The sequence below is a fragment of the Elgaria multicarinata genome, chromosome 9 (assembly GCF_023053635.1).
Source record: "Elgaria multicarinata webbii isolate HBS135686 ecotype San Diego chromosome 9, rElgMul1.1.pri, whole genome shotgun sequence".
NCBI lineage: Eukaryota > Metazoa > Chordata > Lepidosauria > Squamata > Anguidae > Elgaria > Elgaria multicarinata.
The window spans coordinates 413372-438071 of NC_086179.1; the positions used below are offsets into that span (position 1 = coordinate 413372).

The following is a 24700-nucleotide window of genomic DNA, read 5'->3' on the forward strand; positions in this document are numbered from 1 at the left end:
ACTCATTTCAACTGCTGTAGAAGTTTGCAAACTTTCAGATTTCCACCTGATGAAGAGTTTGGTGCAACTCAAAAGCTTACATGCCCTTGCGAAACAACAGACGAGGCCACTTTGTTTGGCTTCTTTTCATCCACAGAGACTTGGTTCGCACAACTCAACAGCCCATCGTGGGTTAAGTTACTCCGTTACAGACCGTGGGTTATGTGGAGGTTGTTTAACCCTCAATTAACTCTCACCAGCTCGATTTGCACATGACAACCCCCAATCGGAGGACTCCATATTCACAATAGTGGATGCCCTGCACCGCGGCTCCTCAAGAGTAAATTAACCCACGATGGGCTGTTGTGTCATGCAAACTGGCCCAGTGTCAGCCTCAGGTTAAACCTCAGTCTTCCACAAATGGAACCCCAATGTTAGCAAAACAGCCTCCCAATCACAAAGCCTCCACAGCACGTACTGGATTCGTATATATCCCACCTCCCAGCCACAAGAGGAAAAGCGGAAAGGCCTGTGGCTGCCAGGAGAAGCCAAGGCAGTGCAGGTTCTCCATACCTTGGGAGGGTGGAGCAGCAACAGGTGGAAGTCATTCAGCCGTGGCTCAATGCCACACAAGATGCTGCCACTGACAGTGTAAGACCTTTCAAATCCCTGAGAGAAGGAGTCCACCAGCCCCTCCGCGCTGTGGGCGGAAAAACAAACCATGATCAAGACAGGAATGAAACAGGCCAACTCCTGCCCAGAGCCAGACCCAAACCGCTTCACTTTCTGAGACACATTCCAGTTTCCTTACGTATTTTCTAGGTTGCCCTACAGTATAGAACTCCAGGGAAATATTACAATTGATAATAAAATTACAAGAAACAGTATAAAAAAACAAAAACAAGTATACAGCACAGAAACAGTGACATTAAAACCAATAAAATCCAGCACTAGGGATGAACGAGTAGTTTACATTCATAATTCATCCGAAAATATGTTTTCAATACTGAATGCAAACAGTGTAATTTTTTTCAACAAATGTTTGCAAATTAACACAAACTTAGGCTGCGCGTGTGGTTTTTCCTTTCTTAAAAAAAAGTGCTTTTCTCTGCTTTGGTTCATCCAGCACCAACAACCAGGCATGACTGTCTCACGTGGTAGGCAGGCAGGCAGGCAGGCTGGCCGGCCGGCCGGCCGGCCCCTGTACTGTGCCACCCCACATGCCCGTCACTGACCCCCGTTGTTTGTGCCTCCAGCGATCTACAGTGTGCCAGCACACAAACAGATCAAAGAAGGGCACATTTGGTGCCAGGAGAAGTTCTCTACGGAGGGCACTTCACAAGGCAGAGTGTGGGTGTGTGTGGGTGTGCCACAACTAAAAAGGCCCTTGGGTGGTGGGAGGGCCTCAGAGGAGGAACAGGAGGCTCCGGAAGGGCTCGTGTGAAAGGAAGTGGTCCTTCGAACAGCCAGCTCCCAAACAGCCTGGCACTTTAGAGGCAGTAGCCACCACTTCGGATGGTGCCCAGAGACTGGTCAGCAACTCAGCGCCACTCTTTAAGCACAAAAGCAAGAAACGTTCATAGAATCATAGAACAGCAGAGTTGGAAGGGGCCTACAATGCCATCAAGTCCAACTTCCTACTCAATGCAGGAATCCACCCTAAAGCATCCCTGACAGATGCTTGTCCAGCTGCCTCTTGAGAGCACCTCACCCGTCTTCCATGATTTTGCAAAGATAATAGACAAAGGTTCTGAGAGTTCTTCCGCTAGCTCCTTCATTACTCTAGGATGCAGTTCATCAGGCCTTGGAGATTTGAACTCATTCAAGGAAATTAAGTGTTCTTTGACCATTTGTTTATCAATCTCAAATTGCAATCCTGCCCCCTCAACTTCTGCTTCACTTTCTCCAGGGGGGTCATAGACCCGCTTTTGGGAGAAGACTGAGGCAAAGTAGGAATTGAGCACTTCAGCCTTTTCTTTGTCATGTTATCAATTTGCCAACCTCATTAAGCAGTTGTTTGTAACTGTATTTCCTTTTTTAAATACACACACCCATCCTGCACTCCTTTTCTCATTAGGCTCCCTTGCCACAGGACCTTACTTATTATAGTTCTGAGTTTATTAAAATCAGCTTTCCTAAAATCCAGTGTATAGCTACACTCAACTTTTGTCTCCTTCATCATCAAGATTTCAAGTATGACGTGGTCACTTTCCCCCAGAGTTCTCGTAACTGCCACTTTATCCACTAAGTCATCCCTATTGGTCAATAACAAGTCAAGGATTGCTGATCCTCTAGTTCCTTCCTCCACTTTCTGTAGGAGAAAGTTATCACCCACACATGTCAGGCATTTCTTGGAAGGGCCGCTTTTGGCAGTATTGGTCTCCCAACAGATATCAGGGTAACTGAAGTCCCCCATCACTACTACATCACTACGGCCGACCCCAGGTAGCTGCCCAGCGTCTGTGCTCTGAGAGGAGATGGGGAGCTGTACACAAACGCAACTGCCGTGGTGCGGTTGAAAGAGGAGTTGGTCAGCACACAGAAGAGGAGTACTGGAAGGAGAGAAAAGGGATGGGATGGAAGCTACCTGAGCACCCCATCTATCCAGCCCTGCCCATCAAAAAAGGGAACCACGAAGCTGGGGGCGTTCAGGAGCCAGAGCTTCCACGGGAAATGAGAAAACAACGGCTACAACACAGATGAGTTCTGGGAACTCCGTGACGTTTGGGAAGAAGAAGTGCTGATTGCGTAGCATGATTTAAAAAGAAAATTTTGTACCAAGCCAGACTGAATAATGGGCTGTCCATGCTGGTACTCTTCCCCTTCTAAATGGCGGCAGCAGCAGCAAGCTCTCCCGAGTCCTCAGGCGGTTGGATGGTGGTGGTGGTATCTCTCCCCCACCCCTGTCACTTATGATCCTTTAACTAGAGATACTGGGTGTGAACCTTGGAACTTCTGCATGCAAAGCAAGTGCTCCAAGAGCTAGCCGTGGCCCCTCCCAGCACCAGGATTCCCAAGCCTAAATAGGTTCACCCCACCCACCCCGCCCCTAGCAATTAACCAATAAGGTTAATGTCATCGTATTCTAAGGTAGTGAGTGTGACCCCAGAAATGGCGAGGAGTCAGGTCTGGTATTGAACAAACACAGTTGTCCTATAGGCTGTTTATTAAATGTATAAAGACTGTTTAAAGGACGGTTCTATTGTTTCTTAGAGTAGGCCACAGATATATTGGGCAACTCTGCAGGCTTCTCATAGAGAGGGATGGGTATCCAACAAGCAGGCACCAACACACATGCGAACAATTGCTAGCTGTCTGGCGCTGACAAGGGTTCAATCCTCACGTTAAGCATCTACCTAATTTCCTCTGTTTGCTTTGCTTTTCTATCACGCTGAGGTAATGAGGAGGATTTCTCTCCCCACCCTCCATGTTGGAGAGTTGGAATTTATTAGTCACAGGGACAGGTAATGCATTTATTTGCCTGCCTGAGATATTTCAAACATGTACAAAGTATTGGGAAAGTGATAATCTCTCGTTTGGATTACTGCAATGCGTTATACGTGGGGCTGCCTTTGAAAATGGTCCGGAAACTTCAGCTGGTACAAAACAGGGCAGCCCGTTTGCTAACTAACAAGGACTGGCCGGCAAGACCATAGAATCATAGAATAGCAGAGTTGGAAGGGGCCTACAAGGCCAACAAGTCCAACCCCCTGCTCAATGCAGGAATCCACCCTAAAGCATCCCTGACAGATGGTTGTCCAGCTGCCTCTTGAAGGCCTCGAGTGTGGGAGAGCCCGCAGCCTCCCTAGGTCATGGGTTCCATTGTTGTACCACTCTTACAGTCAGGAAGTTTTTCCTGATGTCCAGCCGGAATCAGGCTTCCTTTAACTTGAGCCCGTTATTCCGTGTCCTGCACTCTGGGAGGATCGAGAAGAGATCCGGGCCCTCCTTTTAAGTGTTTGAAGAGTGCTCTCATGTCTCCCCTCAGTCTTCTCTTCTCCAGGCTAAACATGCCCAGTTCTTTCAGTCTCTATTCATAGGGCTTTGTTTCCAGACCCCTGATCATCCTGGCTGCCCTCCTCTGAACACGCTCCAGCTTGTCTGCATCCTTCTTGAATTGTGGAGCCCAGAACTGGACGCAATACTCTAGATGAGGCCTAACCAGGGCCGAATAGAGAGGAACCAGTACCTCACATGATTTGGAAGCTATACTTCTATTAATGCAGCCCAAAATAGCATCTGCCTTTCTTGCAGCCATATCACACTGTTGGCTCTTATTCAGCTTGCAATCTACAACAATTCCAAGATCCTTCTCTTGTTCATCTGTGGATGTGGAGGGTCACATATTAGCCATGAATATGTGAAACGTTTTGGCCAAGGCCAAACTAAATCTGGAGCAGCAACTACTGTTGTGGACTAAAAATTGTGGACGTGCTTCTGCGGGATACAGCGCCTCTGCGTCCCACACGACAAAGGCAATCACTGCATCGGGCCTACAGAGCGAGATACCACAGCTCCTGCCCATAACAAGAGCAGAGCAGTATGGCCATGGAACCAGTTACAAAGGGAGGTGGTGGGCTCTCCCACACTAGAGGCCTTCAAGAGGCAGCTGGACAGCCATCTGTCAGGGATGCTTTAAGGTGGATCCCTGCATTGAGCAGGGGGTTGGACTTGATGGCCTTGTAGCCCCTTCCAACTCTACTATCCTATGATTCTATGGTAACAATGAAGGCAGAGCCTCCTGTTCAGAGGACGTCTACCTCAGATTACATGCTGGAGATAAGAACCCCAGGAGGCCATCACTTCCACGCCCTGCTTGGGAACATTTCGGTGTCATTGGCCTGGTCACTGTGAGGAACACGATCCTGGGTGAGAGGGCCCCATCTTGGGCGGATGCAGCCAGAGGGCTCCGCCGGAGCCCTTACAGAACAGACGAAGGACACAGCGTTTGACAAATGACCCCTCGGGAGGAAGCGAAAGTGCTTCCACTTAGGATTTTTCACAAAGCACCTACAGGATTCTGTACACTTCACCCATTTATTTTGTAGAAGGTATCTACAAAGCACAGGGGCAAAGGCCCAATAGCTAGAATTATTTGTTGACGTTTGCCTTGGGTCCGGTTGGCTTGGGCAAACAATTGCTGAGAAGCGCGGCAGGAGGACCTGCCTCCCCACCACCACCACCTGCCCCACATGAAGCAAAACAACAATGGGAGGCCCCTGCAAAGCCGCCCTGCTTACCCGGCACGTCTCAGCTCCAGTAGTGTCAGCAGAGCCTGGGTTCCATTCACGATGCAGCTCTCCGTCTGGTCTCCATCAAACATGTTCTTCAGAAGTTGCTCCACACATTCTTGCCTGAGAACACCACGTCCCAGCTACAGTGGCCTTTGGGTTTCCCTATCCCCATGCAGGAAACCTCCCAAACAAGGATGCAGCAGCCTTTCCACACACTCCCCAGAAACAGACGCCTGCCTCCTGCTCCCCTGCCCCCAACCCCGGAGCGATGGAAGCCTCTGGGGCGGGCCACCCACATGCGCCCAATGCCCCCAGTAGCTGTTCTCCTCTTCCTCTGGGTCCTCTGGTGGCAGGTGAGCCGCCAGCAGCCTCTTCACGGGTAGCAAAGGGCATTTGCTACCTGCTCCTCCTCCTCCTGCTCCTCCTCCTCCTCCAAGGAGCTGAAGGCGAGGCGCATGGTACTCCCCACCCCACCGTGTCATCCTCACCAACAACGTTGTGAGGAGGGTTAGTGTGAAAGGAAGAGCCAAGGCAAACCAGGGAGATTCATGGCTGAGGAAAGGCAGGAGCCTGGGTCGCCCCAGTCCTGGCCCAACTCTCTAACCATAACACCGCACCGCCTTTCAATGGGGCAGCCACACGAATGGGGCTGAGCGAGGGCAGCAAGTCCGTGCCCAGAAGCTCTGCTGGTCACGGCCGCCAACTGGCCAGGCCTGGCAGGGGAGCAGCGGCACAGTTCTCAGCCTGCCCAGCCCGGCTGTGGAAGCCCTCAGAGCATCCGTTTTGAGAGACGTCACAAGGCGACAGTAGCTTCTCCACCCCCACCCCACCCTACCCCACCCCACCCCACCCCGGCTGCATCACTGAGCAGCTGCTGCTGCCCCACCCCCCACCCCCACAAGGCTTTGGCCAGCAGTACTTACGACTCCAGCGCTGCAAGGAGAGGATCAGGCTCAGCCACCTCCTGGAGTTGGTTGCTCTGGTCTCTACTTAGCCTTATGATATCACACAAGGTCTGGGAAGCATTTGACTGCCTCTGCCAACAAGGAGACCAGTCAGCCATGGCAGAAGGGGCCTCCTCTGACCGTCAGAAGACAGCACAGCTGCCAGCAACGCAAAGACCCCAGCCCACGGGGCTCATGGAGGCAAGCCGGCAGGGCTCCCTCAAAGAAAGCCCCTCCACCAACGAGGCTGCCAGTCCTGACTTAAATCCCCGCAGCCCTCTCTCCAGAGCAGGAGAATCATCAGGAGGGGGGCATCTCAAGCGTCAAAGGAGTCCTGCAACGAATTCCCCGGGCTCCTCTCTGCCTGCTGCACCCATCCGGCCAGGCCTCTGCTCTACAAAGAAAAAGGGTCCCTCGGGTGGAAAGGGCCCAGGTCCTGGCGTGTGCCAGAAGGGCTGCACGGCACATGCCTCCGGACTGCTCTGGCATCAGCCAGCTAAGCAGCTCCTCTAAAGACAGGCTCACGTGCCCCCGGATTCCGGTGGGCTATCTCGGAAGTAAACGTGAGCCAAGCACACGCTACGGCCTCCGAAAAGGAAAGGCTCCGGTCAAGATGCTCTCCGTGACTGTGGGGAAGGGAGAGCAGAAGCACGTCAAGGCCGTGAGGCCTTCCACGGACCACCTCTGAGCTGCTGAGGAGGTTTCAGGGGCAACAGGGAGGATTTACAGCTGAAGCATCACAAAGAAAAGGCCCCCAGAGTTAAGGACCCTGTGCCACCCCACCCCCCACCCCAAGCAACAGCAGGCCCTCCGGCCACCCGTTCTTCTTTGTTGCGAGGGCACAGAAATGAGGCCCGGCCCCCTTTGCTGACCACAGAACCAGGTGGTGGCATTGCCCAGGTTCCCGCTCCACTCACCTCCTCGTCCTGGCTGGGACAGATCAGCCCCACCAGCCGCTGGATGACTTTTGCTTCATTCAGCCACTAAAGGGACAGGAAGGGAAACAGCCCTGCTCAGAACTTTCGGGCCTTTATTTCCCCCGGTCAGCCGAAGACCCGGAAGAGGCCAGAGGTCTCGTGGACAGAGATTCCCTACCTCAGCCAGAACAAAGGCATTCCAGTTCCCCACCCACCCAGCTGATGGACCGTGGTGTGCCACAAACCAAGCACTCCCCACTGTAGGAAAGGGAGCTTGCAGAACAAGCAGCTCCAGGTAACTCACACCACGCAATGCAGGGAAGACCAGCAGCTCCATGGGATTCTCTTCCCAGCCCCAAACATGGAATCACCCCACTAAGAAAATTATACTTCAACCTGGTACTGTTAAGTATCAGCCAAAGGGGAGCACTCCGTCCCCAGGGTGATACTGGGGATGGAGGACAGCCCGTCCTGAACTCAAGAGGGCCAGAGCAAATAGAAGGCACACGATTAACCAGCTTAATTTAGGAATGGGGCAGGGGGCGTTCTCAGTCAGTGAGGGTGTGAAAATTGGATACAACCCCAGAAGTAGCCAGTAAGAGCACGCCTGCGCTCTTCCTGCTTCCAGGCCGGTGCTGCCATTTGTAAAAAGGCCAATGAGCATGTCTTTGGCCTCAGAAGCCCACCCCCACCCCAGGCTCAGCTACACCTTCCGACCCCACCAGCCCGGGGAGAGAAAAGCACCCCAAGGGAAGTCCTCACATTCAGGACTTCCTGGCGCAGCTGGGCTGGCTCCACGCAGCTCACGAGTCGCAGGAGGAGGTCCATCATGGCAGACGCATCAATATGCTTTAGAACCAGGTCAATGAATTTGGCCTTCTTCCGCAAAAAGGAAATCACCTAAAAAGGAGGAGAAAAGAGCACAGCCTAAGCTCTTCTATTTAAGTTTAGAAACTGCTCATCATCCACAACAAATCTCAGAGGAGGACTGTACACGGCATTATCAAAACAAACACGACGATCATAACGCTACTACTCATGACGGCGCAACGCTACCTCCAGTATCGCCAGAGGGCGGCGGGACGGGGTGATTGCGCTGCTCATGCGCTGCTTGTGGGCCTTCCCACTGGGGCATCTGGTTCTTACAACGACAACATGACAAAACAAGAGGCATAAAAGCTAGACAGCAAACAAACCTATTTAAATAAATGAATTTAAAATGCCGGGGCAAAAAGGATCGTTTTAATTTGGCACTGAAAAGAAAACAAGGCCGGCCCCAATCGCCTCTTCCTCCCAAAGCCAGGGTGCCACCAGAGAGAAGGCCCTCTCCTTGGCAATTAACCCTTTGTTGACTAGCCCAAAGATGGCACCCAGAAGAGCAAAGTTCCTCTAAGCAGGTTGTTTGACAAGAGAAGAGACAAAAAGAGGAAGAAACAGAATCGAAAGGAGGGAGTCAAAGGCTTGGCGGCTGACCCTCACCTGCTCCGTCTTCCTTGCTATCAGATTGCCAATGGTCTTGCTGAAGAAGCTAGCTAGCAAAGGGTTCAAGGGGGGCTCATGATCCAAGAAGTCATAGAGGGTGTCCAGCAAGGCTTCGTCCCCTCCGAGCCGGTCATTGATCTGCGGCACGTCAGAGGTCAGCAGCTCACAGGCCGTATTGGGATACCTGCAGGGACACAAGCAGAGGCAAGGAGGGGAGTGTAGGTCCAGCCTTCCACAGCATCAAGCAGGCTCAGGAAGGCCTCCCTCCAGCAGCAACAAGCCCACACGCCCATGACGACCCGCCACGGCTGGAGGAGGGCCAGGCTTGCCAGCCAGCCAGCTTTGAAGCAGGCAACGCGAAGGGAACTGGCGTGGGCTGTCCAATCGCTCCCACTAACAGGCAGCCGGGCCAGCCGCTTGAATGAAGATGCCTCCATGACAAAAGGTGCGGTGGTGCTTTCAGGATCAGCTCCTCCGAAAAAGCCTGCTCCACCAGGCACGGCTGGGCGAGATGGGGCTTTGCTTGCCACAAGCCGCAAAAATAAACTCGCCTCTTGGGAATCACAGCCGTTCTTGAGGATGCCTCGAACATTGCACAGCACTTCCTGATGATAAGATATGTACAACAGTGGAACGGGTTCTCCATCTCTGGAGGTTTTTAAGATGGTTTAATTGGTTTTCCTGCACATTGCAGAAGGTTAGACTAGATGATCCTTGTGGTCCCTTCCAACTCCACAATTCTATGATTCTATGAATGGCAATTCCTCTGGAATATGTTTCCCAGGGAGAGGGAACCAGGGGCATGCTGGTGGTGGTGGTGGCCCCACAGTCAGGGCAACTTTCCTGAAGGCTGAGGCCACCTCCCTGGCTCAGCCGCCATCAGCCAGAGTTGCCTCCAAGCCTCTTTTAGGCATCGCCTGCCTCCTTACCCAGGGCAACCAGGCCACGGAATCTCCTGCCTGGCACCTGTCGGCCTGGGCAAAATGCACCCGCATCCCAGTTCCCCTGTACTCAGCTGTACTCTGGTCTCCACTTCAGGTCTTGATCCAGGGGCAGGTCCTCCGCACCTGCCAAGCCATACTCTTTTATCCCCACTTTATATGTGGGGCTGCCTTTGAAAACAGTCCAGAACCTTTAGCTGGTACAAAACAGGGCAGCAGCAAGATTGTTAACAGGAACTGGCTACATCATGCCAGTACTCTTCCAGCGTGGGATTGACACCCAAGTATGTCACGAAGACCCATGGACTCGCCAGGTGTGCTTTCTCCCTGGAGCACAGATCAGAGAAATGACTGAAGGGTTGCCAGAGCTCATAAAGCCCACGGACACATATACTTTTCTTCTCATCCATGTGGAAACAAATGATATTGCCAAGCAGAGCTACGAAGAAATCACAACAGACTTTGAAGCTCTGGGAAGGAAACTCAAGAACTTTGGGGCCGAGACAGTTTTCTCATACATCCTCCCAAGTTCTTGGAAGAGGATTAGAAAAGGAAAGAAAAATACTCTGGGTGAACGACTAGCTACAAAGGTGGTGCAACATGAGAGATTCAGATTCTGGGACCACGGCCTACAATACTTGGAAAATGGACTGCTGGCAAGGGATGAGTTTCACCTGACAAGGGCTGGGAAGAACGTGTTTGGGCACAACATGAAGAACTTCATCAGGAGGGCTTTAAACTGAGTTCTATGGGGGAGGGAGATGAAAACTTCAAGGCAACAATGGATGAAGGCTCATGCACCATAACAGAGAGAACAGCTCTAACAGCACCTAAAAATAGTGTTCTCAACAATGTAGGAATGAAGTCAGACTACAAAGCATGTGGTCTTCGATGTCTATGTACTAATGCCCAGAGCATGGGAAACAAACAGAATGAACTTGAACTCTTATTACATGAAGGCAAATATGACCTGATAGGTATAACTGAAACTTGGTGGGATGACTCCCATGACTGGAATATAGCAATTGAAGGATAGAACTTGTTCAAAAAGAACAGAAGAAATAGAAAGGGAGGCAGAGTTGCACTATATGTTAAAATACTTATCCCTGCACAGAAATACAGGTGGATCAGACTGGGAGCCCCATCGAGAGCGTCTGGATTAAACAAACGGGGCAAGGAATAAAAGGAGCATGATAGTCGGAGTCTACTGCTGACCACCCAATCAAGGAGAAGACGAGGATGAAACTTTTGAAAAGCAAATTGCCAGTGTTTCAAGGAAGTGTCATGTAGTCGTGATGGGAGACTTCAATTACCCCAATATCTGTTGGGAGATGAATTCTGTCAAAAGCGGCCCTTCCAAAAAATTCCTGACATGTGTGGGTGATCACTTTCTCCTACAGAAATTGGAGGAAGGAACTAGAGAATTGGCTATCCTTGACAATACTGACCAATAGGGATGACTTAGTGGATAAAATGCCAGTTACAGGAACTCTGGGGGAAAGTGACCACGTCATACTTGAATTCTTGATTATAAAGGAAGCAAAAGCTGAGTGTAGCCATACACGTACTCTGGATTGCAGGAAAACCAATTTTAATAAACTCAGAACTATGGTAAGTAAGCTCCCATGGCAAGTGGCCCTAATGAGAAAAGGAGTCCAAGATGGGTGGGAGTATTGAAAAAAGGAAAATTTTAAAAGCACAATTATAAACAATTCCAACAAGGAAAAATGATAGAAGACAACAGAAGAAACCAGTGTGGTTCCACAAAGTGCTTAGAAATGACCTGAAAACAAAAAAGGACACATATAGGAAGTGTTAGGAAGGCCAGGCTACAAAATAAGAGTTCAGACAGATGGCACAGAAGTGCAGGAATGGCATCAGGAAGGCTAAAGCTGAGAATGAGCTGAGGCTAGCAAGGGATGGTAAAAGCAATAAAAAGGCTTTCTTCAGATATGTGAATAGTAAAAGACAGAGCAAAGAAGTGGTGGTTCAACTGCTTAATGACGATGGCAAATGGATAACAGATGACAAAGAAAAGGCTGAAGTGCTCAATTCCTACTTTGGTTCAATCTTCAGGAACCTGGGAACTACAGACCAGTTAGTCTGACATCCATCCCTGGGAAATTTTTGGAGCAGATGATAAAGATGTCAATCTGTAAGCACCTTGAAATCAATGCAGTGATTACTAGAAGCCAACACGGATTTGTCAGGAACAAATCCTGCCAGACAAATCTGATCTCATTCTTTGATCAGGTACCCTCCCTTGTGGACTGTAGGAATGCTGTGGACATAATATATCTTGACTTCAGCAAAGCTTTTGACAACGTGCCCCATGACATTGTGATTAGCAAACAAGCTAAAAGTGAGCAAGATGGAACAACTATTAGGTGGATGCACAGTTGGCTACAGAATCAGAATCAAAAAGTGCTTATCAACGGTACCTTCACAAACTGGAGGGAGGGAACGAGTGGGGTACCACAGGGCTCAGTCCTGGGCCCAGTGCTCTTCAACATTTGTATTAATGTCTTGCATGAGGAGGTGCAGCCAATTTGCAGATGACACAAAATTGGGTGGATAGCTAATATCCCAGAAGACAGAAACAAACTGATCTTGATAGGCTGGAGTGCTGGGCTGAAAACAGCAGAATGACATTTAATAAGGATAAATGTCAAGTTCTACACCTAGGAAAAAGAAACCAAATGCACAGTAACAAGATGGGGGATACTTGGCTCAGCAATACTACAAGCAAGAAGGATATTGGAATTGTTGTAGATCACAAGCTGAACAGGAGCTGGAGAAGAGAAGACTGAGGGGAGACATAGCAGCACTCCTCAAATACTTGAAAGGTTGTTACACAGGGGGCCAGGGTCTCTTCTTGATCCTCCCAGAGTGCAGGACACGGAAAACGGGCTCAAGTTACAGGAAGCTAGATTCCGTCTTGACATCAGGAAAAACTTCCTGACTATTACAGCAGTACGAAAATGGAACCCCTGACCAAGGGGGCCTTCCTTAGACCCATTTCAAACTGGCTTCAGAGCAGGATACGGAGTTGAGACAGCTATGGTCGCCTTAGCAGATGATCTACGCCTGAGTATTGACAGGGGGGAGTGTGCCCCTGCTGGTACTTTTGGACCTCTCAGCGGCTTTCGGCACCATCGACCATGGTATCCTTCTGGATCGCCTGAGGGGATTGGGAATCGGGGGCTCTGTGCTTCAGTGGTTCCAGTCCTACCTTTCGGGCAGGTTCCAGATGGTGATGCTTGAGGATAGCTTGATTTTCTTTCAAGTAACTCTGCTCTGGATCCTTTTCAATCTGGATTCTGTCCTTTGCATTCCACTGAAACAGCCCTTACTAAGATTACCAATGATCTTCTTATTGCCAAGTCTAAAGGCCTTTATTCTGTTCTTATTCTCCTGGATCTTACTGCAGCCTTTGACACGGTTGATCACGATCTTCTTTTGGATTCCCTTCATGACCTCGGATTTTGTGGCTCCGTCTATAACTGGTTTGCCTCCTATCTAGCGGGTCGCTCTTTCAACGTGTTGGCTCATGGCAGCTCGAATTCCTCTTTTCCCCTTTCAGTAGGGGTTCCACAAGGGTCGGTGCTTGGCCCGTTGTTGTTTTCTTTATACATGTTGCCCTTGGGTAATCTTATTCAATCTCATGGCCTCCAATATCATCTGTATGCCGATGATACACAATTATATCTTTCATCTCCGGATCTTTCTCCTGATGTTCACGATCGTATCTCGGCATGTCTTTCAGATATCTCAGCTTGGTTGCTTCATCGTCGTTTGAAACTTAATATGGCAAAGACTGAATTGCTTGTTTTTCCTCCTAAACCTTCTCCTCATCTTTCATTCTCTCTTACTGTCAATGATGTTACACTCACTCCAGTCAAGGAAGCTCGTAGTCTTGGCTTTATATTTGATTCCTCGCTCTCCTTTATTCCTCATATTGAGGCAGTAGCTAAATCCTGTCGTTTTTTCCTGTATAACATTGCCAGGATTCGACCATTTTTGTCTGTCTCTTCTGCCAAGGCTCTTGTTCATGCATTGGTTATTTCTCGGTTGGACTACTGCAACCTTCTTCTCACTGGCCTTCCTTCTTCTCACATCAGTTCGTTGGTTTCTGTTCACCACTCTGCTGCTAAGATCATCTGAACGACTGCCTTCGAAGGTGGTGCCATCGTGAGGGTTTTGGATTCTGGGACCACGGGCTACGCTACTTGGAACATGGACTGCTGGCAAGGGATGGGTTGCACCTCACAAGGGCTGGAAAGAATGAGTTCGGCCACAGCATGAAGAACTTCATCAGGAGGGCTTTAAACTGAATCTTACGGGGGCGGGAGACGTAAATTTCGAGGCAACAATGGATGAAGGCCAATGCATCACAGTACAGAGAACAGCTCCAATAGTGTCCCAAAATAGTGTCCTCAACAATGTAGGAACAAAGCCAGACTATAAAAAACATGGTCTTCGATGTCTATATACTAATGCTCAGAGCATGGGAAACAAACAGAATGAACTTGAACTCTTATTACATGAAGGCAAATACGACTTGATAGGTATAACTGAAACTTGGTGGGATGACTCCCATGACTGGAATATAGCAACTGAAGGATATAACTTGTTCAAAAAGAACAGAAGAAATAGAAAGGGAGGTGGAGTTGCACTATATGTTAAAAATACCTATCGCTGCACAGAAATACAGGCGGATGAGACTGGGAGCCCCGTCGAGAGCGTCTGGATTAAAATAAATGGGGCTAGGAATAAAAAGAATATGATAATCGGAGTCTACTACCAACCACCCAATCAAGGAGAGGTTGAGGAAACTTTTGAGAAACAAATTGCCAGTGTTTCAAGGAAGTGTGATATAGTAGTGATGGGGGACTTCAATTACCCTGATATCTGTTGGGAGACCATTACTGCCAAAAGCGACCCTTCCAAGAAATTCCTGACATGTGTGGGTGATAACTTTCTCCTACAGAAAGTGGTGGAAGGAACTAGAGGATCGGCAATCCTTGACTTGTTATTGACCAATAGGGATGACTTAGTGGATAAAGTGGCAGTTACGGGAACTCTGGGGGAAATTGACCACGTCATACTTGAATTCTTGATTATGAAGGAGGCAAAAGTCGAGCGTAGCCATACACGTAATCTGGATTTTAGGAAAGCTGATTTTAATAAACTCAGAACTATAATAAGTAAGGTCCCGTGGCAAGGGAGCCTAATGAGAAAAGGTGTGCAAGATGGGTGGGAGTATTTAAAAAAGGAAATTTTAAAGGCACAGTTACAAACAATTCCAACAAGGAGAAATATAGAAGACAACAGAGGAAACCAATGTGGCTCCACAAAAAGCTTAGAGATGACCTGAAAACAAAAAGGGATACATATAGGAAGTGGAAGGAAGGCCAGGCTACAAAAGAAGAGTACAGACAAGTGGCGCAGAAATGCCGAAATGGCGTCAGGAATGCTAAAGCTGTGAATGAGCTGAGATTAGCGGGGGATGCTAAAAGCAATAAAAAGGCTTTCTTCAGATACGTGAGTAGTAAAAGACAGAGGAAAGAAATGGTGGTTCAACTGCTTAATGAGGATGGCAAATTGATAACAGACAACAAAGAAAAGGCTGAAGTGCTCAATTCCTACTTTGGCTCCGTCTTCTCCCAAAAGCGGGTCTATGACCCACCCTGGAAAAAGTGAAGCAGAAGTTGAGGGGGCAGGATTGCAGTTTGAGATTGATAAACAAATGGTCAAAGAACACCTAATTTCCTTGAATGAGTTTAAATCTCCAGGGCCCGATGAACTGCATCCTAGAGTAATGAAGGAGCTAGCGGAAGAACTCTCAGAACCTTTGTCTATTATCTTTGCAAAATCATGGAAGACGGGTGAGGTGCCGGACGACTGGAGGAGGGCTAACGTTGTCCCTATCTTCAAAAAGGGCAAAAAGGAGGAACCTGGGAACTACAGACCAGTCAGTCTGACATCCATCCCTGGGAAAATTCTGGAGCAGATTATAAAGAAGTCAATCTGTAAACACCTTGAAATCAATGCAGTGATTACTAGAAGCCAACATGGATTTGTCAGGAACAAATCCTGTCAGACTAATTTGATCTCATTTTTTGATAGGATAACCTCCCTTGTAGACTGTGGGAATGCTGTGGACGTCATATATCTTGACTTCAGCAAAGCTTTTGACAAAGTACCACATGACATTCTGATTAACAAACTAGCTAAAAGTGGGCTAGATGGAACAACTATTAGGTGGATTCACAGTTGGCTCCAGAATCGGACTCAAAGAGTACTTATCAATGGAACCTTCTCAAACTGGGGAGAGGCAACGAGTGGGGTGCCGCAGGGCTCAGTCCTGGGCCAGTGCTCTTCAACGTTTTTATTAATGATTTGGACGAGGAGGTGCAGGGAATGCTGATCAAATTTGCAGATGACACAAAATTGGGTGGGATAGCTAATACCCTGGAAGACAGAAACAAACTTCAAAGTGATCTTGATAGGCTAGAGTGCTGGGCTGAAAACAACAGAATGAAATTTAATAGGGATAAATGCCAAGTTCTACATTTAGGGAATAGAAACCAAATGCACAGTTACAAGATGGGGGACACTTGGCTCAGCAATACCACAAATGAGAAGGATCTTGGAATTGTTGTAGATCGCAAGCTGAATATGAGCCAACAGTGCGATATGGCTGCAAGAAAGGCAAATGCTATTTTGGGCTGCATTAATAGAAGTATAGCTTCCAAATCACGTGAGGTACTGGTTCCTCTCTATTCGGCCCTGGTTAGGCCTCATCTAGAGTATTGTGTCCAGTTCTGGGCTCCACAAATCAAGAAGGATGCAGACAAGCTGGAGCATGTTCAGAAGAGGGCAACCAGGATGATCAGGGGTCTAGAAACAAAGCCCTATGAAGAGAGACTGAAAGAACTGGGCATGTTTAGCCTGGAGAAGAGAAGATTGTGGGGAGACATGATAGCACTCTTCAAATACTTAAAAGGTTGTCACACAGAGGAGGGCCAGGATCTCTTCTCGATCCTCCCAGAGTGCAGGACACGGAATAACGGGCTCAAGTTACAGGAAGCCAGATTCCGGCTGGACATCAGGAAAAACTTCCTGACTGTTAGAGCAGTGCGACGGTGGAATCCGTTACCTAGGGAGGTTGTGGGCTCTCCCACACTAGAGGCATTCAAGAGGCAGCTGGACAACCCTCTGTCAGGGATGCTTTAGGGTGGATTCCTGCATTGAGCAGGGGGTTGGACTCGATGGCCTTGTAGGCCCCTTCCAACTCTGCTATTCTATGATTCTATGATCTTCTTGGCTCGCTGCTCTGACCATGTTACTCCACTTCTGAAATCTCTTCATTGGCTTCCAATTCACCTCAGAATCCAATATAAACTTCTCCTGTTAACCTACAAAGCTTTTCACTGTCTAGCTCCTTCCTATCTTTCCTCTCTCATCTCACACTATTGTCCCGCTCGTGCTCTTCGCTCCTCTAATGCCATGTTTCTCACCTGCCCAAGGGTCTCTACTTCCCTTGCTCAGCTTCATCCATTTTCTTCTGCTGCCCCTTACGCCTGGAACGCTCTTCCAGAACATTTGAGAACTACAAGTTCAATTGCAGCTTTTAAAGCTCAGCTAAAAAGTTTTCTTTTTTCTAAAGCTTTTAAAACTTGATTTTGATCTGACTTTTATACTGTTAGTTTTACTCTACCCTGTGCCTGTTTGGTGAATTCTCTTCCCCTTCTTATTGTTTTATTATGATTTTATTAGAATGTAAGCTTATGCGGCAGGGTTTTGCTATTTTATTGTTTTACTCTGTACAGCACCATGTACACTGATGGTGCTATATAAATAAATAAATAAATAAATAAATAAATAAATAAATAAATAAATAAATAATAATAATAATAATAGCTGCTCCTCAAAGAAGGCGCTGCCGTGTGGTGTACCACAAGGTGCCATCCTTTCCCCAATGCTATTTAGTATTTACATGAAACCGCTGGGAGAGATCATCCGGAGGCATGGGTCGGGGTGCTATCAGTATGCTGATGACACCCAAATATATTTCTCTATGCCTTTGATAACAGCGTCAGCTAAGGATAGTGTGTCTCCTCTGAATGAATGCTTGGAGTCAGTAATGGGCTGGATGAGAAAAAACAAATTGAAGCTGAATCCAGACCAGATGGAGGTGCTCACTGTCAAAGCCTGCAACCTGGGTTTGGAGGTGTGTCAACTGGTTCTGGATGGGGTTACACTCCCCCTGAAAGACTGTGTTCACAGCTTGGGGGTGCTTCTGGATCCGTCGTTCCAAATGACAGCCCAGATAGATGCGACGGACAGGAGTGCCTACTATCAGCTTCGGCTGATACGCCAGCTGCGCCCCTTCCTAGAGTTAGAAGACCTAAAGACAGTAGTCCACGCGCTGGTAACTTCAAGGCTCGACTTCTGCAATGCGCTCTACATAGGGCTACCATTGTACCTAGTTCGAAAACATCAACTAGTTCAAAATATGGCAGCCAGGTTGGTCACCGGTACATCTAGAGGTGAGCATATTACCCCAATATTAAAATCACTCCACTGGCTGCCAATTGGTTTCCGGGCAAAGTATAAAGTGTTGGTTATCACCTTTAAAGCCCTACATGGTTTGGGTCCAGGCTACCTGCGGGATGGCCTTCTCCCGTACAATCCGCCCTGCACACTCAGGTCCTCTGGGAAAAATCTACTTCAGCTAGCAAAAACTAAATTAACCACTGTTACCCAGCAGACCTTCTCTTCTGCTGCTCCCAGACTGTGGAATGGCCTGCCGGCCGGAGGAAACTCGTCAACTTAACAGTCTACTAGCATTCAAGGAAGCTATCAAGACTGATCTCTTCTGGCAGGCCTACCCAGTGGAATTTTAAGATGTTTTTAAAATGTTTTAGGATGTTTTTAACAATGTATATTATGTTTTAATTGAGTATTATGTATTGTATCGTTTATTGTTGTTCCCCACCTTGGTCAAAATGGAGAGGCGGGCAAGAATTATTATTATTATTATTATTATTATTATTATTATTATTATTATAGAGGCATCTGGACAACCATCTGTCAGGGATGCTGTAGGGTGGATTCCTGCATTGAGCAGGGGTTGGACTCGATGGCCTTTGAGACCCCCTCCAGCTCTACTACTCTATGATTCTAAGTGCTTTCCCTGGCTGAGCACTAAAACAATTGAATTTGCCGCTGTGTGCGTTTCCCCTGTGACCCCACCCACCGCTGCAATGCAGCCACTGAGCGCCTCTCAGAAATGGAATCCGACTGGTTCTCCTGGATCCTCGTTGGCAGCATTGGGGCCTTCCAGCTCCCCTCAGCTGCCACTGGGCCCTCCTTGGAGGGGGAGGGGACTCCATTGGCCAGGCCATGTCTGGTCTTGTGCGTCCCTCAGAGAAGCAGTGGGGGGGGGGGGCAAAGCCCTGCTCGGGCTTGTTTTGCCCTGCCTGCTGCCTGCCCTGCCCTCTTCCCTCAGCCTCTCCCTGCAGCCGTGTCGCTCCTTTCCGCCCTACGAAGCTGCCATCCTTCTCCGCTCATCCTAGCTCTTGTCCCGCCTTCCACTGCCTGGTGCTCAGACTGGTCATGGGCCATGCAGGCCTCTCCCGGGCTGGCATCTCAGGGAGCCAACTCTGCCGTGGGGAGCCACCACAATGACGGAGTGGCCCGATGGGGCGCGCTCTCCCACAGTACCTCCCAGTTGCCTAGACATTCTATCCGTAAGCAAACAGAAGGGCGTCCTTGCCACCAGAGGGGAGACCCCACCTCGGCTGCCCCACTGGCATGACTTTCTGCAATCAGCTGCCCAGAAGCTAGGTACATACTTGAAGCGGACCTTCTCGTCCATGTCCACGGGGGGTTCATGGGTGATGAGGCTGACCAGCTCTTCCATACAGTGTTGCTGACACAGGAAGTCCACCAGTTTGCGGTTCTGCGCTTTGCACTCCTGGAGGATGTCATCTTCATCCATCAACTCATGCAGAGTCACACCCTCTTTTTCCAGCAACTTGTCAACGTGCGACGTTGCGTTCAGATCAAACTTCCAGAACATGATGAGGGCACACACTGACCTGCAAGGAGGAGAGAGCAGCCCTGCAATTAAGGCCACGCCATGACTGAAGAGCTCCCTATATCCCCTTCTCCTCCTGCAAGGCTCTGCCTACTTTTGGCTCAACGCCTGATCCTCACATGAGTAGATATGCTCCTGGCACACTGGAACACAGGGGAAGCCAGCCTTGGAGAAATTCCAGGTTTCACTACTTGGGCAATAACTCAAGCGATGTGGACCTTCGATTACTGAGAATTAACTAACGGATGGTTCAATTGCAGAGCAGGTGGGGAAACGAGTGGTGGGGAAACGTCTTCCTATGGGGCAACCCTGCCCCAGATTCGCGACGCCCCAACACCCAGAGCTTTCGCTTTTTCCTAGTGTCACACTCCCTAGGAAGACAAAACACTTCCATCCCATCACACTGGCGCGCACACACACCTCGGCATGCGGACAGATCGCCCTCTGTGTGACGTATGGCCTCTTGTCAGGAACTATGCAAGTCCTTGAGCTGACGGCAAGTTGAGGAGCCTGGCTCCCTTCCTGGCCTTCCGAGTCAGGATGGATCATCCTCCCACGACTCTGCCGACTCCAGGCCACAGGGTGCCAATCCAGGGGCTCCTTTTATCACTCGTCAGCAGTTTTATTCACAATTAAGGTGATTAAAGTGGGGTGGGTGGGTTTCCCGTCAATTTAATTCACATTTTAGAGTGAACTGAAGTTTGGGCATAAAACTGATGAAACTGATAGATATTCTCGGATCAATCATACCGAAAACACCATTCATTCTTTAATGGACTTAGGAGAAGGATGAAATTTGAAATTTTGGAATTAATATAGTATCTTCTTATGGCCACAAGCTTTTCATAAGACAATACTGGTGAAGCAACCTAATTACGTGATATTTTGCAACTGTAGTAAAACTGAAGAGCAGCACCTGGGGTAGGCTTCCCATTCGATCTGGGCTTGGCCTGGCCTGACTTCCCTTCCCACCATCTCCTGCTGGCCTAACTCCTTGGGACGGAGCCCGGTCTTTTCCCCTTGGAGTGTTCCTGCAAAGCCCCATGAGCGCAGCAGGGCACTGGAGACATCACACAGTGTAAGAGCGTCGCCACCATCATTGTGCCACAGCTGCCTAATCCCTGGGCTGCGGCCGCAAGGGTGGATCTCCCAGATTCCATTCAGGCCAAGCATACAGGCAGCAGCGGCTCCTTGGCTTCTAGCAGATGAAATTTAGTTCAAGCTTTTCATGAGATGTCACCTTTACCTTCTTGTAAACTTGGATGTATAACTTCCACACACGTAGCCAATTGGTTGGGAAATCCACCCTCTAGCTCTTCTCTGCTACCCCCTCCCCAATTTCAACAACAATAACAACAAAAGCAATACAAGGAGCAGTAACAGAACAGCATATGATTAATTACAATTAATTGATAAGCCAGAGAAGCTGGGATGAATAACTGCATTTTCATGAAACATACTACATTTTCTGCCTCCCAAAGTGCCTGGGAGAGAGAGGCTTTCCTAGAGGGTGGGTGCAGCCACTGAGAAGGCCCCTGTATTGATCTGGGGTTCTGATTCCGTCAAATCCCAGTAGAAGTAACCCTGTAACTGAAGCAGCACCACAACCTCCCTCAAGGCTGCGGGGACCACTCCACCCCATACCCCCGATCCATCCGTTCAATCCCCCGTGGCTGGCGCAAACAAGCTATGCTGGGCAAGGGTCCAGGGAGCATGGGTGGGTGGCACAGATGCAAAGACCTTGTCTACACCCTCCAGCTTCAAAAACTGACACTGATCCCACCAAACAGGACAAGACAATGCAGTGGACCCCTCAATGGGCAACTGTATCAACAGTGGCATTCACATCAGCATGAAGGTGGGCGGTTTTCTCCTCAAAGTGTTTTGCAAACTGATCCCAGTAAGCCTCCAAGGAGCTCCGGCACGGGTTCCAAAAGGGTAGATGATTCTTATTTGTTACATTTCTATACCAGCCCATATCTGATCCTCTCTGGACAAAAAGGCTCAGCTGGACGGCTACTCGAAGATGCGCCAGAAGTAGAAAATGAGGCCTACTTTGCCACCTTCAATGACATGTAGCAGCGGGCATGATTCTGTGCACTTTCATGTGCTTGAACACCTTTGCGATGAGTCTCACGCCACTTGTGCTTCAACCATCTTCTGTCCTGTTTCACTGTCCAGCGGTCCCCAGTAAATCAGGCTCCATGGGGCTGAAGTGGGCGCTCAGTAGCAATCGTCTCAACAGCCCGGCACACCTCGCCATCCCACAGCATGACAAGTGCCTCGGCAGAACGGCACACCCCAAGCATTCAGAAATCCATTGGATCCCGTCAGTCCGCCTGGGTCCCCTCACCTCTGCAAGAAGTGACTGGCACTGTGAGACCAAACTTTACGAGGAAGTGGTCTGACCATGACAATGGGGCAATTTCCACCACCACCTATAGTTTCCAGGTTCCTCCTTTTTGCCCCTTTTGAAGGTAGGGACAATGTTAGCCCTCCTCCAGTTGTCCGGCACCTCACCCATCTTCCGTGACTTCGCAAAGATAATCAACAGGAGTTCTGAGAGTTCTTCTACCAGCTCCTTTATTACTCTAGGATGCAGTTCATCGGGCCCTGGAGATTTGAACTCATTGAAAGAAATTAGGTGTTCCTCGACCATTTGTTATCAATCTCAAGCTGCAATCCTGCCCCTTCAGCATGTACTTCACTTTTGCCAGGGGTGTGTGTGTGTGTCATAGACCTGTTTTTTTGGAGACTGAACCAAAGTAGGAATTGAGCACTTCACCCTTTTCTTTGTCATCTGTTATCAATTTGCCACCCTCATTAAGCAGCTTAAACACCATTTCTTTCCTCTGTCTTTTACTATTCACATAACTGAGGAAAGCCTTTTTGTTGCTTTTAGGATTCCTCGCTAGCCTCAGCTCATGATGCCATTCCTGCACTTCTGTGCCACCTGTCTGTACTCTTCTTTTGTAGCCTGGCCTTCCTTCCACTTCCTAAACATGTCCTTTTTTGTTTTCAGGTCATCTCTAAGCTTTTTGTGGAGCCACACTGGTTCCTTCTGTTGTCTTCTCTAGCAGTCGCTGCTTGAGCCTCCGCAACCGAACCCTGCTGAGCGCCATCCTGTTCTCCACGGGCGTCTGGATCTCCGGCATCCTGCTCTGCCGCCAGACACTCAAACTGCTGCTGTCCTACCACGGCTGGATGTTCGAACCCCACGGCAAGACCAGCTACAGCACCAAGACCTAGGTGGTGAGTCCTCTCGGAGAGTGCGCATGCAGATGCAGGGGTGTGCCAGGATGGACACAGAACTGTGACTGGGCCTTCCCTCCATGGTGGCAGCCATTTTCTGACAGCACCCATGACAATTTCTCAAAATTCCAAATGTGCCCAGTGGTCCAAAAAGTTTGGAGACCCCCTGCAATGGTATGAACATGGCAAACGGCTAAACGCACAGAGTGGCAAACATTGATCGTGGTAGCAGTTGGGCCTCTCTACACAGGGAGGCACGCTGGCAAGGGAACCAATCCTCCAAGCGCGAGGAGCCCCACTGATGATGAAGCGTCAGCAATCAAGCAAGTTAAGCAACTGTGGGGGTTTCCAGGGCAGTCGACTCTCCCCTCACAGTAGCGTGTCATGTGAACCCTTCGTAACCATGGTGCCACACCATGGTTACGATCCTTTTGCTGCAAAAGGATTAGAGGCCTAACCATGGCTTAGCGTGTTCTCAGGACCAGTGGAGTCAAAGGAGTATTGAAGGACGACAAGACAATTACACAGAAGGTGAATGAACTCTTATTCTGGGCGAAGTATAAAGTGTTGGTTATTACCTTTAAAGCCCTACGTGGTTTGGGTCCAGGTTACCTATGGGATCGCCTTCTCCCGTACAATCCGCCCCACACACTCAGGTCCTCTGGGAAGAATTTCCTTCAGCCAACCACAACAAGGCTGTCAACCGTTACCCTGAGGACCTTCTTTTCTGCTGCCCCCAGACTGCGGAATTGCCTGCCGGTAGCGATTCGTCAGCTTAATACTCTCTCTGACTTTAAGACAGCCATAAGACTACTCTCTTCCTGCAGGCCTACCCAGATGAATTTTAAACCTAAGAATTTTAAGATGTTGTGATTGTTATTTTAATATTGTATCAGTTTTATATGCACTTTTAACCAATTTTATGTACTGTATTTAATGTTGTTCCCCAGCTCGATCCAGAGGGAGAGGCGGGTAAGAAATAAATTTATTATCATCGTTATCGTCATCAGTCTTCACTGCAGAAGATAGGACAGATATCTGAGGAACAGAGGCAAATAGTGGTGACAAGAGATAATAATAATAATAATAATAATAATAATAATAATAATAATAATAATTTATTTGTTACCCGCCTCTCCCTCTGGATCAAGGTGGGGTACAACACAAATGCAAACACCATAAAATACATATAATTGATTAAAACATATAAAACAAATACTTTATTAAAAGCAGCACATTATTAAAAGGCATCTTAAAATTCAACTCGGTAGGCCTCCTGGAAGAGATCAGTCTTTATGGCTTTCTTAAATTCTGGAAGACTGTTAAGTTGACGAATCTCTCCCGGCAGGCCATTCCACAATCTGGGAGTGGCAGAAGAGAAGGTCCTCTGGGTAATAGTTGCCAGCCTTGTTTTTGTTGACTGGAGTAAATTCTTCCAAGAGGACCTGAGTGGGTGGGGCGGAAGGTAAGATGAGCTTCTCCATTGAAAGGCTACAATGGGAAGGCGACAAACAGCTGCATTTTCAAGATCCCACTCTGGCCACTGCCCCTGACCTGTACAACGCAAGGTCCCTCCCCTCCTGAGCCCATCCCCAAGCCCACGTGTCCACAGCCAAAGGCCCTCCGCCACCTCCAGCTGCTCCACTAACAACCTGACATTACGCACAACGAGGTACACTTCACTCGACATGGGACTGAGCTTCCAGCCTCAAACGCAGAGTCACCTGGCCTTGAATCTGGCCCAGTGGGTTAAAAATGGGAGTCACTGCTGGCAAGCGGATGAACACATCTCATGGGTCACTGGCCGAGGGAGCAGCAGGACTATGTCTGCTGCACTAGGCCT

The 24700-nt window shown here is 48.8% G+C and overlaps 1 protein-coding gene across 3 annotated transcripts in view; it reads right to left on the reverse strand.

Annotated features, from left to right (window-relative positions):
• PPP6R2 (protein phosphatase 6 regulatory subunit 2) overlaps nt 1–24700 on the reverse strand; it is a 69289-nt gene that overhangs the window by 31647 nt on the left and 12942 nt on the right. For all 3 annotated transcript variants that reach the window (XM_063134446.1, XM_063134448.1, XM_063134447.1), the window contains exons 2-8: nt 19361–19606; nt 8554–8740; nt 7837–7974; nt 7075–7140; nt 6137–6249; nt 5220–5333; nt 553–679 (exon numbers count right to left, since the gene is read on the reverse strand). In XM_063134446.1, the coding sequence (XP_062990516.1) occupies nt 553–679; nt 5220–5333; nt 6137–6249; nt 7075–7140; nt 7837–7974; nt 8554–8740; nt 19361–19587 (972 nt within the window). In that variant the 5' untranslated portion in view covers nt 19588–19606. The remainder of the gene's footprint in view (nt 1–552; nt 680–5219; nt 5334–6136; nt 6250–7074; nt 7141–7836; nt 7975–8553; nt 8741–19360; nt 19607–24700) is intronic.